Source organism: Catharus ustulatus, chromosome 22, assembly GCF_009819885.2.
Source record: "Catharus ustulatus isolate bCatUst1 chromosome 22, bCatUst1.pri.v2, whole genome shotgun sequence".
In the NCBI taxonomy this organism is placed as follows: domain Eukaryota; kingdom Metazoa; phylum Chordata; class Aves; order Passeriformes; family Turdidae; genus Catharus; species Catharus ustulatus.
In genome coordinates this window covers 1,470,679-1,485,901 of record NC_046242.1, presented here as the reverse complement: position 1 = coordinate 1,485,901, position 15,223 = coordinate 1,470,679, and the positions used below count along the sequence as shown (strand labels likewise).

General features: G+C 49.1%; 1 protein-coding gene across 3 annotated transcripts in view; it reads right to left on the bottom strand.

Moving 5' to 3' along the window:
• Window positions 1-15,223, bottom strand: part of ACACA (acetyl-CoA carboxylase alpha) — a 108,207-nt gene that overhangs the window by 16,238 nt on the left and 76,746 nt on the right. For all 3 annotated transcript variants that reach the window (XM_033078023.2, XM_033078021.2, XM_033078022.2), the window contains 5 exons: window positions 9,890-10,033; window positions 9,679-9,799; window positions 7,999-8,095; window positions 5,577-5,673; window positions 4,922-5,057 (listed from right to left, as the gene is read on the bottom strand). In XM_033078023.2, the coding sequence (XP_032933914.1) occupies window positions 4,922-5,057; window positions 5,577-5,673; window positions 7,999-8,095; window positions 9,679-9,799; window positions 9,890-10,033 (595 nt within the window). The remainder of the gene's footprint in view (window positions 1-4,921; window positions 5,058-5,576; window positions 5,674-7,998; window positions 8,096-9,678; window positions 9,800-9,889; window positions 10,034-15,223) is intronic.

Below are 15,223 nucleotides of genomic sequence, written 5' to 3'. Positions count from 1 at the left end.
GGATGGGGACAGGGAGAGTGACATGGGGATGGGGACAGAGAGAGGTCATACAGGGCTGGGGACACAGAGAGAGGTCACACAGGAATGGGGACACAGAGAGAGGCCACAGGGCTGGGGACAGAGTCAGGGATGGGGGACAGAGAGAGCCACACTTGGGGTCACAGAGAGAGGTCACAGGGCTGGGGACAGAGTCACACAGGGTTGGGGGACACAGAGTCACACATGTCTGGGGGACAGAGAGAGGTCACAGGGCTGGGGACACAGAGAATCACACAGGGCTGGGGACAGAGGGAGTCACACAGGGCTGGGGACAGGGAGAGTGACACAGGGCTGGGGACACAGTCACACAGGGCTGGGGACACAGAGAGAGATCACACATGTCTAGGGGACAGAGAGAGGTCACAGGGCTGGGGACAGAGGGTGTTACGCAGGGTGGGGACACAGAGAGAGGTCACAGGGTTGGGGGACAGAATGAGTCACACAGGGTTGGGGACAGAGAGGGAGTCACACACAGCTGGGGAAGGACAGAGAGAGGTCACACATGTCTGGGGAGACACAAAAATGGTCAGACGTGTCTGGGGACATGGTCATACATGTTTGGGGAAGGACAGAAATGTCACACATGGCAGGGAAGGACACACAGGTGTCACACATGGCACAGAAGGACACACAGGTGTCACACATGGCACAGACACACAGGTGTCACACATGGCACAGAAGGACACACAGGTGTCACACATGGCAGGGAAGGACACACAGGTGTCACACATGGCAGGGAAGGACACACAGGCTGCAGTCACAGCTCACCAGTGCCCCAACCTTGGACATGTCCAGGGCTGGGGCAGCCACAGCTTCTCTGGGATCCTGTGCCAGGGCCCCAGCACCTCATGGGGAGGAATTTCTCCCTGGCATCCCATCTCAATCTCCTCTCCTCCAGGCTGAGGCCCTGTCCTATCACTCCATGCTCCTGATAAATCCCTCCCCAGCCTGCAGGACCTCCCACACCAGCCCAGATCTGAACCCCCTCCCTGGAAATGCAGCCTGGAGACTTTCCATGAACCCACATCCACTCCAGCTCCTCAGCTCACACCAGCTGCTCCACACCAGGGGATGGATGACCCACCCCTGATTTCCCAGCCCACAAACATTCCCAGACTTTGGGAAACCAGGCTGGGCACATCTGTACTGCCCAATTTCAGACTCACCACCCCAGACCTCTCCCACAACTCTTGTAATGTGAATAAAATGCACCTAAGGGCAGCAGAGCTTCTCCAGATCTCCATAAAAATGTGTGTGGGGAGGGATGGGGAACAGCACTCAGCTCTTCCTCCATTAAAATTTGTTTAAGGCATTTTGCTCAAAATTAATAAGACCAACTCCACTGTGTAAAGACAGTACATTGAAAATATCAGCCCCAAAGGTGATTTAAATAAAAGAGAGAAAGGGAAGGCAGAAGAATTTCTATGAGATGATATAGTTTCTAATGGATACAGTTTGTAATGGAATAGGCACTCTTGAATATATACATTTTGTTACATATAATTATATCTAGAAGTATTAAATCAAAATACAAGAAATGAAGAGCAGTGATGAGGCTCATCCAGCCCTACTCTGTCCATTCTGTCAAAGCTCCCACTCAGAAACCCCAATCAATAAATCCCCTTCTTCAGGGGCATTTCCACAGCCAGGTAAATGGGATTTCCCTCAGAACTCAGCCAAACTTCCCCTCCCTCCCTCCCCAAAATTTCATCTCTCCCAACCCCCTCCACCATTTGGGGTTTTTCTGGGAGCCCCCCAGTTTGTCTCATTTTTTTTTCTGGCCATTAAAATACCAGTGCAGAGAGAAGTGAGGATTCATTTATGAGCCTCACACCTGCAGCAACAGAACTGTCTGAAAACACTGAGACACTTTTATTCATCTAAAATCCCTCCATCCCTGGAGAAAAGCCTCATTTCTGGGGAAGAAAGAGACTCCAGCCAAGGTCCCTTTGTCATTTAACCCTCATTTCAGTGTTAGGCATTAACATAATTAAGCAATTAACTCTTTAGGAAACACACACTTTTATATTTTAAATACATATTTACAATATGTAAATAAATATATACTAGGCACTGACAGGATCTCTCCATTTCATTTCCAAGGTCATTGCCCAAATACTCAAGAAAAGGAATTTCATGTTATTTAAGGGGTACCAAAATGACAAAAGGAAGAACAATTTATTCCCTCTAATTGGGAATAAACATAAATCCCAGAAGAGACAGTGAGGACTGAGAACCAAACAAAACTCCAACCCTTCCCTTTGTCCTGAGCAAAGAAAAAGACTCAAAAGGGGTGACAAATTTATTACTAATTATACAATTATTTTATTATGTAGTGCTAGTAATAAACCACTTGAAGTACTTTCAGCTAATTCTAGTGTTAAGAAAATAATTGCTTGATTCAAATTATTTTAACTGAATTAATTCTTTACTAGACATTTTTTACTAGTGCTACATAATAAAATAATTGTGTAATTAGCAATCCATTTTTCACTCCTGCCACGGGTATATATTTTACTCAGGTGAAGTGCAGAGAAGAGCAGCACTAATTGTTTGAGCAGGAGCAGGAAATTGGGGGAACTTGGTGCTTTCTCCAAAGCTCCCCCAGGTGTCACCAGGACAGGATTTTATTCCCCAGGTGCTCAGGGAAGCATTTCTGTGCCTGTGGAATTTTTGGAGGAAGCTCACCCTGCACGGTTCTGGGACCTGATGAAATAACTGATTAAACCCTAATATTTGGTGTTGAATAAAACCAAGCCTGGCTTCCTCTGCACACCCAACACTTCAGCAGGGCCAGAGGAGCTGGAGACACCCTTGGTGCCCCCAGATCTGGCTGTAAACCCTGCTGAGGAGCATCCTCCTCCCTGACTGCTCCAGCCCCAAATCCTGCATTCATTTAAACCCAGAGCTGGCTCTGCAGGAGGGTGGGCAGTGCCCACAGAGCCCAGAGCCCTCCCCACAGGGACACAGCCTGTCCCCATCCCTGGGTGTGAATCCTGGCACTCAGAGCCCTCCCTGTCCCCATCCCTGTGTCCATCCTTGTGTGTAAATCCTGGCACTCAGAGCCCTCCTTGTCCCCATCCTGGCACTCAGAGCCCTCCCTGCCCCATCCCTGTGTCCATCCTTGTGTGTAAATTCTGGCACTCAGAGCCCTTCCTCCACAGGGACACAGCCTGTCCCATTCCTGTCCCCATCCCTGTCCCCATCCTGGCACTCAGAGCCCTCCCTGTCCCCATCCCTGTGCCCATCCTGGCACTCAGAGCCCTCCCTGCCCCACAGGGACACAGCCTGTCCCCATCCCTGCCCCATCCCTGTGCCCCTCCTGGCACTCAGAGCTCTCCCTGTCCCATCCCTGTGCCCATCCTGACACTCAGAGCTCTTCCTGCCCCATCCCTGTCCCCCTCCCTGCCCCTCTGCAGCTGGAACATCAGATGGGAGCTGCAGACAGCACTGGCCAAGAGTCCTGGCTTAGAGTAAATTTATAACAAACTAAACAAACAAAAATAAATAAACTCTGCACCTCTTGTCTCCCCCTTCACTCCTGGAATGAAGCTCAAAGCTGCAGAACTCAGCACCCAACACACACAGAACAGACAACACAAACATGATAAAGCCACCCCAGAAATCCATCACAGCCCAGCCCAGCACCAGCCACCCCCTCTTCACTCCACTCAACTATTTGATTTTTTTTTTATTGTTATTTATAATCTGTGCTGGGCAAAAAGGAGCAGTGCCCCGTGGGGAGCAGGGTGGGATGTCAGGGGGATTTGCATTGATCAAACCCTCCCTGCCAGCCCAGGACCCTGGTGCTCATTCCCAGGGAATTTCACGCCTGATGTCTCCCCGTCGTGGGTCACTGCTGGTTCTCCCAAACCAAGCCCTGCCAAATGGCTCCTCCATCAGAATATTCCAGCCAGTTTTTCATAATTTAATTTTGCATTATGCTCAGGAGCCTTCTGGCTCGTTGGGGAAAGCACCACCACGAGCTGCCTTTATTTAGGGCGTTATTTATTTATTTTCCAGCAGGAATTAGACCTCCCAGGCTGACTAGGAAAGAGGGGGTTTAATTTTTTCCCTCTTTTTTTTTTTTTTTTATTTCCCTCCCCCTTCACTAATGTCAATTTTCAGCATAGCAAGAGCTGTCTCTAATCTTTTCCTACTCATTACACACAATTTTGGAGTCATTTTACCCACAGTGCAGTCGGCTCCTGGCAGTGTGTTTGTGTGCACTGAGGGGTGGCATAATTGTTTATTTTCCCTCCCTGCATAATCCCCAGCCAGCACTGAAACCAAAACTGCAAACAACTCCCCAAGGGACACCCAGAGTGTCAGGAGACACCAGCAAGCTGGAAAATGCAAGGAGCAAAGTGCAGTGGTTCTGTCCTTCCCTCCTCCTGCTGCTGCCTGGAATAACTTATAATATGCAAAATAAATATGAACACCCTGGTGCTGCCTGTTCCACCCAACTCCAAAGCTAAAATTCTGTTTGTGAGCAAGCCAGATCTGACATTTTAAGGTAAAACAATATTTAAGGATGAAATAAAATAAGCTAAAATTACATCAACAACTTGCCAGAGAGTTGTGTGGCTGGGAGAGCAGCTCGTGCAGGGGTGCAGCAGCAGCACATGGAGCAGGTATTTTCCAGAGGGAAGAATTCTGCCCTCTTCTGCCACCTCCCACCCTGAGAGCTTCCAGCAGCTCAGTGCTCCTGGGACTCTCTCACACAGCTAAGAGGCCCTGATCTAATCTTTTACCTCCGATTTTACAGCATCCATCTCACATCCTCGGCACTTCACAGCATTTCAAGCAGCACTCTGTGGTGCCCTGAGCAGCCAAGGCAGAGCCAAAACCACCCCCAGGACAGCTCCAAAGTGCTGCTCACCTTTCATTCCCCCAGAGAAGCCTCTCCAGTTTGCAAAGACCATCAGGGGCAGCCCCTCTCTGTTGAAGTCCTTGATTGCCTCGGCTGTTTTGAAGGCAGAGTCAGGGAACCACACCTGCCCAGCCTGCTGGATTATCTGGTGGGAAGCAAAAATCCACTGTGAGGCCTTGGAGCACATGGATGTGAGAGTTAAAACACAGAGAAATCATCAGGGATACACAGTGAGGAACATGGCATGGGAAATGAGAGGGAGCTGCCTGGCCATGGGAAAATTGGGATAATCCTTCTGCAGCATTCCCATTAACTCAGCTAAGGAAAGAGAGCATGGACAGCCTGACTCTGTGATGCTGTGAGGAGGGGAAGGAGGAGAGAAAGGACATGGAGAGATGGAGCAGAGTGAAATCAGGCAGGGGAACAGCAAAATGTCAGAGCAGGAAGGGCTGGAACACTCCAGGTACAGCCAGAGAGCAGGGAGGGGATTTCTGCCAACCCCAACCCCTGTCCCTCCCCTGAGTGCTGGGATTGTCACACAGGAATGGTCACAGCAGCCCAGGCACTGCTCCAGCACCCCCAGCTCTCCAGAATTTGGGGAAAGGCAGGAATCCCTGGCCCAGGGCTCCTTCCACAGGGACAAGCAGGGACAGAGCACACCCACCTTGGCCTCCGAGTCCAGGTTTGCAGGATCAGCAGGAATGCTGAGCTCCACTGTCCTGGTTTCCACAGCAACCACTCCTACAGGTATTCCTCCCAGCCTGCAAACAGGTGAGACAGAAAATTCCTACTCCTGCACATCCAAACACCCAGGAGAGACAAAGAGCAGCAGCAGCCCTGTGGCATTTTGCAGAGCTGAGGCATGAAAATGGAGAGATCCAGAGAGGTCACAGCTCTCAAAGCAAAATCTATCCCAAAAATGAGCATATTCCTCTCTAAAAATTAAACAGAATAAACCAAACCTACATTTTGAACACTAAATCCATGCACCCACCACCCTTTGCCTGCCATCACCCAGATTTTGGTACTGATGGCCTGGACAATGAAAAATCAGAATCCCAGAATGGGTTGGGAGAGATTTTAACTGCTTGGTGTGTTTGTCCCAAATCTGCTGCTGCAGGGGGGGCAGGACAGGGGTGGGTAGGGACACAGGGACACAGAGTGCAGGGACACAGGGACAAGGACTCAGGGACAGGGCTGAGCAGGGTGCAGGGACAGGGACACGGGACAGGGCTGGGCAGGGGGCAGGGACAGGGAGACGGGGACAGGGGTGGGCAGGGTGCAGGGACAGAGGGACAGGGGTGAGCAGGGACACAGGGTGCAGGAACAGGGCTGGACAGGGACACAGGGACAGGGCTGGGCAGGGACACAGGGAGAGGGACAGGGACACAGGGAGGGGTGAGCAGGGTGTAGGGACACAGGGACAGGGCTGGGCAGGGACACAGGGACAGGGACACAGGGACAGGGACACAGGGACAGGCAGGATGCCCAGCTCTGCCTGCCAGGGGATCCAGCCCCTCCTGCACACTAAAGCCATCAGTACCACACTGCCAGGACAGTCCCATCTATCAGTGCCACACTGCCAGGACAGTCCCAGCCATCAGTGCCACACTGCCAGGACAGTCCCAGCCATCAGTGCCACACTGCCAGGACAGTCCCAACATCAGTGCCACAGTGCCAGGACAGTCCCAGCTGTTGGTGCCACACTGCCAGGACAGTCCCAGCTATCAGTGCCACACTGCCAGGACAGTCCCAGCTGTTGGTGCCACACTGCCAGGACAGTCCCAGCTGTTGGTGCCACACTGCCAGGACAGTCCCAGCTGTTGGTGCCACACTGCCAGGACAGTCCCAGCTGTTGGTGCCACACTGCCAGGACAGTCCCAGTCCCAGCCATCAGTGCCACACTGCCAGGACAGTCCCAGTTATCAGTGCCACACTGCCAGGACAGTCCCAGTCCCAGCCATCAGTGCCACACTGCCAGGACAGTCCCAGCCATCAGTGCCACACTGCCAGGACAGTCCCAGCCATCAGTGCCACACTGCCAGGACAGTCCCAGCCCCATCTATCAGTGCCACACTGCCAGGACAGTCCCAGCCCCATCCATCAGTGCCACAGTGCCAGGACAGTCCCAGCCATGAGTGCCACACTGCCAGGACAGTCCCAGCTATCAGTGCCACAGTGCCAGGACAGTCCCAGTTATCAGTGCCACACTGCCAGGACAGTCCCAGCAGAGCCCCCTGTCCCTCCCAGCCACCTCAGCTGATGAGACACGAGCAGCAGGGCAGAGCAGGGCCCACGAGCACTGAGGGATGGAAATATTCCCAGAGCCTGTGATGAAGGGTCTGCTGGAACCCTGGAATTGCAGAAGCCGTCCTAAATCGGTAACTTATAACTTCTGTATTAGGGCCCATGTGACCTAATAAAGAACATCTTTATCCAAGTATTACAGTTATTTATTGAACTTGAAAACAGCTCAAAACAACTTCTGTTTTCCATAATACTTCATATAAATTTTATCAGGCTAGCACATGAAGATGCTACATCTTGTTTTATAGTGTGTCCCTGGACAAGTTGCCATAGAATAATAAAAGACAATTTACAGCCAACAGCACACATATTCCAAACATACATACAAGAGATGAGTTTTGGCAGCACTTACAGTAACAATCCCAGAAGAATACATTCATATTTGTTTTTTTTTCAAAGTGCCACTGCTTTTGAAAGGAATGTTTCATTTGTGTTATATATCCCTGCTGTGTGAGAGTCCAAAGCCACTTGGAATTTGTCAGAAGAAAGGAACTGCAAGTGAAGCTGAGCATGGACAGAGAGCTTCTGGCTTTGCCAAATCATTGATTTCCACCCCTGGCACACTGCTTAGCCTGGAAGCCTTTAAATTATAAAATTATAGAGCCATGGAATGGGTTGGAAGGGACCTTAAAGGTCATCTCATCCCTTTCTTTCCAACTCTTTCTATTAAATAGATATATACACACATAGAGAGAGAAAGAAACACTCACAGGGATGTTGTGTTCTGGAGAAATGCAAAGCAGAGGCCAAACTTGATTTCTACAATTGTCAGAACTTACCTGGCTCTCCCCACCACGACTGTCTGTGCCCAGGGCTGCATGATCTCCATGAATGAGCCATGGTCAAAGAACCCACTCAGCCACTGCCCTTTCTGATCTAAAGGGAAGGGAAAAAAAGGGAAACATCAAAGGAGGAAGGAGAGAGGGAAGAAAGAAAACAGAATATCAAAGCAGCAACTCAAACTTGCCTAAAAATGCCAACTGCAGAACGTGGCACTGTCTATTTATTTATTTAATTTTAAATAGATGACAATACAAGGGAGCATTAGACAGCTGAGCATTTGTCTGCCTTCAGCCATCATGTCTTATTTCATTTCCTAGTCTGCATAAAGACAGCAATTTATCAGCAAAAGCATCATTTATTGTTAAACGATGGGGTTCGCAGAGCAGAGGGACTTCCCGTGCTTTTAAATAAATAACTCTGCTTTTTTCAGGACTACAAACATTTGTCAAAAGGCAGTAAAGTCATTAAAGATGGTTTTCAACACATCTATTTCTATTTTAAAACTTATCTCATATTCTTCTCTTGATCCTGACTAATCTTTCCTTGAAAGAAGGAATGCTGAAGAAACCCAGGAAATAAATACGAAAATTTCAATGATATTTTAGAGTCAGTCACAGAAATCACAACTCTCTGGGGACTCCTGCTTTGCACTGGGGTTTTGGGAAGCTCTGCATAAAAACAACCCCCAAAAAACCCCCAAATCCCTCCCAGCTTCACCCCCTGGCTCAGAGCTCTTCCCTCTGAACAAGCACCTCTGCTTCTGCAAACCCAAGTCCAAAACCAATTAAAAAGTGGAGATCCAAGCAGGCTAACCTCTGCTGACTTAAACAGGATGGAGAGTGTTTTATCAAGCCCAAACTTGTAATTACTGTGTTCTACATTCCTTGCCTCTGTGGCCCCACTGTAAAATGTGACCATCCATTTCAGAATTATCTCTTTATCGCGAGCCCAGAGCTGATCGTTGAGATTCTGGCCTCGTGTCGGGCGTCAGTTTGAAGAATATCACGGCAATATCTCCTCTAATAAATGGCTTTAACTTTTCACCTAGGAGATATCTGCTTTAACTTATCACAGGGAATCATCTGCTTTCCTTAACGCTTCCACTAAATTAAAATCTGAAGTCACTCGATTTGGAAGGCGGCGATTGCGGCGCCCGGACAGCTGGATGAATTGCTTGAGAGATGATGAAAAAATATTATCCAAAACCAGAAAACTTAGTTTATCACAAATCTCATTTTAGCCCCCCAAACTCATTAATAACAGCAGGAGTAATGGTCACCCAGTTTGCAGTTTGTGCCTACACAAGGCTGCACAAGCCCAGTGGTGCCAACACAACTGCCCAAGGTCTGCAGGAATATTCTGGTTCCTTTAACATGCAGACTCTCTGTGGATGGACTTTCCCCTAAACTATAAAAAAAATTCCATAAAAGTAACTATTCTGAGTAAATATATCATCTATAAAAGCATGGTGTCCTTGAGCACTCAGATGTACATGCTACTTCTAGATATTGTTCATAACTAAAACTATAGATTAATATTATTATATGTAAATATTTACATATTCCACCCAGATTGCTTGGAACTAATTATTTCACAGAATCTGAAATACATTTGGGTTGCAGACATCTGACAAACAGCTTTGGAACAAGAAGAGCTGCTGCATGTCCTGGCCATACTTGGGTTGGGGCGTCCAGCCAGCATCCAGCGAGGGTCGTAGGGGGTCTTGGTGGGGACAAAGTCAATGCTCCTGTCTATGGGGTCCTTGGCTTTCAGGATGGGCACAGGGCTGTGGATATTCTAGGGGAAAAAGGAGAATATTGAAGGAAGTGAGCCCCCAAAACCCTGCAAACAAAGCACACAGGGGCACCCTGCAGGCACAGGAATTACCTTTGGCATGTAGGAAAGCCACTGCAGGATGGTGTAAACTCCTTCAAAGTCATCACAGACGGTGTCATGTGTCACCCCGTTGTTGTGCATGATCTGGATCCCTCCCAGCTGGTTGTTGGAGGTGTAAACTTCCCTTCCAAGCACCTGGGGGAAGAAAAAAGGGAAAGCCATCAGTGCTGGGAAGTGGCCAGGAGGTGCTGGCTGGGGAGGGACACACACACACCCAGCCCTGCAGCACCTCAGGGTCACTGGGAAATGAAAAGGATGGAGCAAAACTCTGACAACACAGCCTCCCAAACCCTGGGTGGAGGTAGGAGCTGCTGAACAGTGATCCCTGGTGAACAGGGGGCAGGGATGGGGGGGTACTGGGAAGGAATTGTTCCCTAGGAGGGTGGGCACAGGGAACCAGAGAAGATGTGGGTGCCCCTGGAAGTGTCCAAGGCCAGGCTGGACAGGGGTTGGATCAGTCTGGGATAGTGGAAAAGGGGCAGAGGGGTGGAATTGGATCTTTAAGGCTCCTCCCAAACCACTGTGGATTCCACAACCCCCAAGGGGAATGGAATGACAGCAGTGGGGAAACTGAGGCAGTTTCACCTGCCTTGCCCAGGCAGCACAGTGACCAAAGCTCAGAGTGCTGAGCCCAGCTCAGCTCACTAATCCCAAACTGCTCCAAGACAGCTGTAGGGTGGACATATTTAAATGGGTGGGAAAATAAACCCAAACAAACCAGACAAAGGCCCAGCAGCTCCTGTGAGAGGCTGGGGCTCCTCATTCTCTTGCACAGCTCCATCTGTAATGTGGGGCTGGGCAGAGCAGCTCTTTTCTCATTCTCCTGCTGTCTCTTCCCATTTGCCCTCTCCCTGACTGATACACTGATCTCTCGGTCACTTGGCTTTCTGCTCCACTGACTCCATATTACTAATAACACCTCTGCCACGGCCAGTTTACCTCATGAAGGCAGGAGCACATCATTACAAAATAAACTCATAACTTTGACATTCCTGCAAATACACGCCGTTTGTTATTTTTATGGGTTGAGTCTTTCTAACAGACAGAGGACATTACACACCTGCTTCATTTGGATCTTAAAAACCCCCCAGAAATGCTCACAAACAGCCTGGCCTCCCCCAAACACCCAGCACAGGAGCTGCCAGATGCCAGTCAAGGTTTATGTACAGAAGAAACCAAGGCATGGATGTTACAAAAGCAACCCCCAAATGCAGAATTCAGTGTTTGTTTTAGCACAGGGATGTTCCTGGCTCTCCCTTCTGAGCTCAAACATCCTCCTCCTCCTCCTCTAACAGCAAAGCCAGCAGCACAGATTTAGGTTCAAGGATAAGAAAAGCCCAGGCCTCCAGATGCCAGGCACAAGCCTAGCTAAACACTTCCCAGGGAGGAAAATAAAAATAAAGAGGATTTAAACTCCCCCTCTCTGAAGTCATGCAAACACATGGGCCCCTGCTCCTGCCTCTGTGACAGCTCAGGTTTAGCACTGCTGACAGGCAATGAAACAGCCAAACACAGCACTGTTCTGCCCCTCCAATCCCTTTTTGGAGATCAGAATAAACACACAGCTCCTCCAGCAGAGCCTGGGGCACAGGGACACCCCAGAGCAGGATGGAGCAGGGGCACAGGGTGCCCAGCTGCAGGAAAAGCTGCTCTGAGGAGAGCTTGGTCTGGGATTTGGAGGAGCTGGAGGTGCCCAGGTGAGCTCTGCATCAGCCCCACCTAAGCTGCTGCATCCCCAGACTGGGCACCAGGGGGTTCAGGAGGATGCTTGAATGGTCTGGGTGGGAAGAGACCTTAAACTCTTTCCATGAAGGAATTCTTCCTCCTGTCCTGTCATTTGTTACCTTGGAGAAGATTTCCCAAATATTCCAAAATACTTGGGCAGTGTTGCCAACACTGAGTTCATCTGATCTCCACAAACCCCACTAGGAAACCACATTTCTTGTTATTTCAGAGGATCTTTTGGCAAGCACAGGATTCCAACAGCCCCTAAAGGAAGGTCCTCAACAGGTTCATATTAATAATTTTCCAGCACTCCAACCCATGTTGAGCAGCTGCTTGCTCCTCTCAGAAGCTGAGCTGCTGCAGAGCTGGGACTTTCCCTGCAAAGCTGGGCTGGGATGGCTCATCTGTTTCACCCAGGATGAAAGATCTGGAAACATGACAGCTTGGAGGGCTTGAATGGGAATCATTATGTAACATAAGTGCTGTTATTATTCCAAGCATATCATGTGTTTATATCAAATATAAGTGCCAGATTTTTATCCAAATAATTTCAATAATTGCAATTCCCATCCCACAGTTTATATTGTCTGCCAGAAACACGAAGCAGAAGGGGCATATGCACGTCCTATAAATAGCCTATTTTTCATAAACAGGCAGAAATGATGGGAATGAATGTCTCATCAGAAAAAATGTAGGAACACAATGCAGGAACTCCAAACCTGGCTGCTATTATGTGCAGCCAAGCCTCGACAGAGCTCAGCGCTCATTTCCAGCTCTTCCCCCACATGGATCGTGCATTAAGGGGGGAAAAGCAGCAAGAGGGAAGCGAGCCCAGCTGAGCACAGAGCCCTTCCTGAATGGGCAGCCTGGCCATGGGAGCACAGGCAGCTCCTCTCTGCCCTTCCTGCATCCCCAATCCCTGAATCCAGCCCGTTCCTGCACTCCTAATTTACGAGCGTTCGGTGGGGGACCCTTCTGACTTGGGAACAGATTGGCTCTGTCTAATGCTTGGAGATTATTAAAGGCAGAGCTATACTCCACTATCAAGTCTACAGATCTTTTATTTAGAAGATATGGTGCTCTAAATGCACAAAGAGCTCCCTGTCACCTTCACATTAAAGCCCCTAGTGCCTGGTAAATGGAATTATATAGCTGTCATCTCCTTTCCCCAAAGTTTTAAGAGTACAATGGGCTCATTTTTTCCCACTCCATCCCAGCTTCAGAACTAAGAGACCTACTTTGTATTGATTTAGAGTCTCGGAAATAAATAAACCTGCTTCTCCAATGTGATTCACAAGAAATTCATGATACACTATTGCATGATATATTTCAAGCTGCAGCTCCGGCTCTTTTTTCCCTTTGGTGAGTGATGGGGGAGGTGGGAGCTGGGGGGAGGTGGGGAGCTGACAGCCTGATGGGTATTGGGGATGGCTCCTGACTGCAAATCCACAGGCAGGTCCTACTGGTGGAGCCTTTCCCTGCTCTCATTTGGTGAGATCAGAGGGAAAAAGGGTAAAAAACAGGAATTGTGCTTCACCCCCAGGGAGCAGGGCAAGGGGCAGCAGGGGCTGCAGCTCCCAGCTGGAGATGCCAACACTCCTTCCTGATGCACAGAGCAGGGCACACAACCAGAGCCTCTCTGGTTGCAGCATCACACGTTTTTGGTGGGAAAAAAAAAAAAAAGGTTTTTCCACCTTGCAGTTATTGAGGAGGATTTTGGAAAATTTCTGGGTTGCAGCAGAAAATTCAAGTTTTGTAATCTTGGGAGCTGAACTATAAACTTGAGATCAGACAGGCTTCAAATGACCTCCAAAATATCTGTGGTATATATTTTAAAAAAATTAATTTTGAAGGAAAAGTCAGCTGGGAAATAAAAACTGAACAACTTTTCATTCTACCCAAAAAATTCCAGAGGAGAAGCTCATCCAAACTGCTACTTTTTCCTGAAGAGCTCCACTTTCAGGGAAGTGGCATTTCCAAATGAAAAATGTCTTGTCAAAACCCTGGTGCCCCTCTCCTCTCTCCCTGCGTGTGTTTTGCTCAAGGTCACTCCCTCAGCCAGTGCTAAATCAAAAGGACTCAATACACTTTGCAAACTAAAATTACAGCCCCTATTCTACATGGTGCCAACACCCATAAATCCCCCCTGTCCCAGCCAGGGGTTCCCTCATCTGGAGATGAACCCCATAAACAATATTAATGCTTGTCTGCAGCTTAAAGATCTTGGTCATTTCCTCTGTCACCTTCTGGACCCCTGGGGTTACTCAGAGACCCCCAGGACAGGGAAACTCTGCTCACTCTCCAGAGTTGCAGTTCTCCAATTCTCTTCCTTATATTCCCATCATGCATCCAGAATCACAGGGAATTTCCTGGGAGAGACCCCAGGCTGCTCACCCCAAAGTTCCCCTGGGGACATCCCAAGAGGGATGGTCAATAATTCTGGGATGTGTTGGAAAAGCTCAGCTCCTGTGGAACATCAGGGAGCAGAGTCAAGAGAACAAACCCTGCAGGATCCCCAGGAGCTGGGACAGATTTGGACAGGCAGAACATGGGCCACAATGCTAAACTCCTGTTTGGCACAATTAAACACACACAGAGCCCCCACCCACACAGATAAACTGAGCAGGAGCTGTATTAAAAATGATAGAAGGAGGGAAAATAAAAAAAGTCAACAGAAATCTATTAGACTTTCTACCCTAAGCAAACATCAAGGGACTGATAATGGCAAGGCTGGAACGTAAATTGTCTCTAATGGGAACAATACACAAATATCAGCACTTAAAGAAAGGCAATTAAAACCAAAATGCAGCAGCAGAGGGTGGTGGCTGTTTATCTGCACTGAGGCCAGGCATCCATCCTGCCTGCTCCACACAGAGTGTGACCTGTGTGTCACCAGCAGTGCCACCAAGCACACCCAGAGCCTCTGGCTGGCAGGGAAACAAAGGAATGAGCCTGGCTTTGCTGTCCTGAGCCATGGTGACACCTCCAGCAGCACCTGGTGGGGGAGTTGGGCAGCTCTGGGAGCTGCAGAACCCACCCTGAGCCCACCCAGAGCCCACCCTGAGCCCACCCTGAGCCCAGCCAGGACTGGGATAACCTGGGGCAGCTCCAGCCTCCACACCAGGAACCAACACCTGATTTCTGGCTGACACTCCCCAGCCCTCCCTGCTTAGCATTCCCCAGCACCCTGCACCCATACAGATCTTCCCAACAGTCCTGCTGTGCCACTACAGCAAGATTCATATCATGCATTAATAATTATAATGCTCCTTTGAATGACAGGGCTGGCACTTGCTGTTCTAACTCACATGATTGCTCTCACATGATTGCTTTGATCTAATCCCAACACTGGAGTCATCTTGAGCAGACACTGAGCTATCCCTGCCTTGAATCACACACAAAAAAAACCAAACTAAAAGAGATTTCCACAGTACAAACCCCAAACAGCATCAGGCTCACAGGGCTTCTATTTATTTTTGCAGATTGTGAAATTGAAGGGTAAATATTACTGTTGGCAATCACTGCCCAGGCTGTGTGAGCCTCCTGTTCCTCCCTGAGCTCCTCCAGGGAGCCTCAGAGCTGCCCAGACCTCTCTCACAT